Genomic DNA, 3,339 nt, shown 5'->3' with positions numbered 1-3,339 from the left:
ACACTTTTTTTACTAATATATCCTTTAGCATTGGAAGTAATTTTGCAGTCTATATTTAAAAACAACTCCAGATCCTAAAGCATATACATATGTTAGGTCTTGTTTCTTTTTAGCCTCATTGTTATTAAAAAACAGTTTTTTTAAAAATGCTGCTTTTTGGGTGACAAGATTCCAGACCATATTTTTTGAATCAGAATTATAAATCATCAAACTATAAATACCATGATTACAAAGTCAATTTATATTTTTTTTTTTAAATTAGAAGAAATCTGGCTCATTCAGGGACACGTACTGTTGACGGTGATGACAGATAGCTGTGACACTACAGACCATGCAGCTCCACAGCACACCACCCACATATGAGAAATAACACTGACCTAACGCTGCCTAATAATGCGTATGAAGCTTCTTGGTTTCCTGGCATGGCAAAGCATAGTTTTTACAATACAAGATATATTGGACTAATATAGATAGTCACTGATGCTTACCTTGCTAAATATCTGAGCACATTAGGATCAGGCTGGTTGCAATCAGTCTTTTTATTAGAACTAACCTTCATTTTTCTCCGCTAAGGCCCTAAATAAAACAGCTTCTCCTTCTTTCACAGATACCCCTCCAATGTGTTATCTGCTGTGTTTAAAACCAGGTACACTTGGATTGCGCTTCAAACACTTTGTTCATGTATTATTTCACAGATCAAGGCAATCTTTTATGAATACATTTTATTGTTTGGAAGGTAAAACCGCCAAACCCACACTAGACTTTAGAGACTGATGATGAACAAAAGAGTACCTGTACTGAAAAGACTAAATGTTCTAAAACATATTTTTGGCCTTATTTTCACTCTGGTTTAATAAACTTCTAAATACAATTACGAAGAGTCCAGAAGGAATTTTGAGGCCTACTTTGGTTAGCTGATTGAGCTCGATAGAGGGAATATATTTAAGCCTAATGCAAATATGTCTACAAACTCCATTAAAGAAAGTATTCATCTTTTTTGAACCTATATAGGCAAGGCTTTCAATACCCTGAGGCTGATTTACTAAAGGATTTGAGAATATTCACACAATAATGTGTGAGAATTCACTTCAGTTATCCAGTCCTGTGAAAAGTATATCCCAGTTTACTTTTTTCATCTGCACATGGTAAGGATAACTGGAGTAAATATTATTATATTTACATTGTGAGAACATTCTCAACTCCTTCAGTAAATCAACCTCAATGTGTCTGAAATGTCACGTTCCTTTTCCTCACACTGAAGTTGACCGTTTATATCTTTTATCTCACCAACAGGAAAACTACTAAATAATGCGATCATCGCTTAAAAATGTGAGGCCCTTTAAATTATAGAATACGGACCAGATTCTATAACCGGCAGATCACACAAAACAATTATCGGGTCATTCAAAATTCCTCCTTAATGGAGAGTCATGTTACAAGTTTAACAAATAAAACTTTGAAACACTAAAACTTACATATATTTTCATTAGATATTAACGTATTAACGCCCAGTAATTTTCAAACTTTCTCATTTTAAACTTTTAAGGCTGTAATTTTACAAATTTCACAGTGGAATAAGGATCTCAAATACACATCATTAAATCAGATACGTCCATGAAAAACACAGAGCTCAACGTACTATAACAAGTGACATGCTCCCTTGTTTACATATCATTCAGGAGATTTTCAACTTGTATTATTTTTAGATTTTGAATGTTTTAAATTTCTGGTGGTTATTTTACTTACATTTCTGCAGAAAGTCTAATTTACTTGGCTAGCTCCCAGTAAGTAATCTCAATTAACTTATAAAATGCAAAACAAACTCCTAATTTAGCCATTTTTATAATTTTGTTCCCTGCACATTTATGTTTATGTCTATATATGAATGTCTTTGTGAATGTATGTGTATCCAAATAAATAATTACTGAACTATTAAACTATCACAACAGTCTTGCGGTGTTCTTAGGAAAATATATGTATATGCAATGTATTTTATAGCCACCTCTGACCCTGTCACAGCTGAGAGACTTGGAATACATTTTCTAGGCACAATCTTACGTAGCAGCGGGGAAAAAAAATAAATCAGATTTAAATTTGTGCAGCTTCTCTCTAGAAATTCTACGTCTTTGATGGAAATCAAAGGAATGCTGAAGTCTTTGTGTGTTCCTATAATAATTATATATTTTGTAATACATAATTTGTAGCTACATACGCTTCAATGTATGTGGAAATAATAGGAGCCATCACACACGGGGTATTTTCCATTTAAAAGCAACACCGCTCCACTCTTTATTGTCCTGTGGGAGCAAATTAGCCAGTCGCCACGGGCGCAATCAGCGCATATCAATGTTTTAAACCCATATCATCGTGTTTTTTTTTTTTTTTATTAGTGTCAGGATGGAATGTATAGCATTATCAGAACAAAGTCTACCTCTTAAATTATAAACCACTTAGAGAGATGAATTATTACACACTGGCTTTACGTTTTGGAAGCCAGCTGTGTATCTGCAAGGAGTGTAATGATGTTATATTGCTTTCACAGCTGAAAATATAACCCAGGAGAAGAATTGGGGGATGATAAAAAAAAAAATACAAGAAGGGAGGACTTAAACACCCACAAACCAAACAAAGTTAGTGAATACAGAATGAAGAGCAGCATCAATTTAACTGGAGAGGAACCTTGGTCACACAGATTAACCAAGTACAATGCTTGCGTTTCTTATCTAAGCTTGCAGGAGGGGGGGGTAACCAGGTTCAACAGAATGAAGAAATATAGACTGTGTAATAGGCAGAATCAATTGTTACCTGCCTCAATCAATGCTGCTCCATTTTTACCGTTCAGCAGCTCTCAAATAATTAAAGTTATCCTGGACGCACAAAATAAAAGCTTGTGTAATGACTAGCTATCCTCCATCATGACAGACTTGATGGTCCATGCTCTCACTTCATCGGGGCCTGCAGTGAAGAAGTATTCGAGCAGCAGTGCAGCATATCCGGTTTTAATCATCTTGGACAAGGAGCTGCAACAAGAAAGTGACTGATCAGTTATCAGCAAGTGAGGGGACGGGCTTGCAACATCACTTCTCAGTAACAGGAACTGGCATGCTCACGAGAGGAGCCGGTTAGGTGCCACCTGCCAAAATCCTAAATTATCTTAACCCCTTACATTCCCAAAAGATTCAGATTATCCCAAAATAACACCAACTCTCTATCAGGGCATTTCACTTACCTGTCGCAGGTTTCTAACGGAGATATTTGCCAGTCTGTGCAAGATCCAATTTTACAGTAAAAAAAATATAGAATTGTATTTTTTTTTTTAAATGCTTCTCTTTTCACTAA

The 3,339-nt window shown here is 35.3% G+C and overlaps 1 protein-coding gene across 1 annotated transcript in view; it reads right to left on the bottom strand.

Moving 5' to 3' along the window:
• The window catches only part of OLA1 (Obg like ATPase 1), an 86,170-nt gene that overhangs the window by 16,917 nt on the left and 65,914 nt on the right, over positions 1–3,339 (bottom strand). Inside the window, exon 5 of the mRNA XM_018572290.1 lies at positions 2,921–3,020. Coding sequence (XP_018427792.1) covers positions 2,921–3,020 — 100 coding nt within the window. The remainder of the gene's footprint in view (positions 1–2,920; positions 3,021–3,339) is intronic.

The sequence above is a fragment of the Nanorana parkeri genome, unplaced genomic scaffold (assembly GCF_000935625.1).
Source record: "Nanorana parkeri isolate BGI_ZX_2015 unplaced genomic scaffold, ASM93562v1 scaffold44, whole genome shotgun sequence".
NCBI classification, from domain to species: Eukaryota; Metazoa; Chordata; class Amphibia; order Anura; family Dicroglossidae; genus Nanorana; species Nanorana parkeri.
This window is presented reverse-complemented; position numbering and strand designations above follow the sequence as displayed.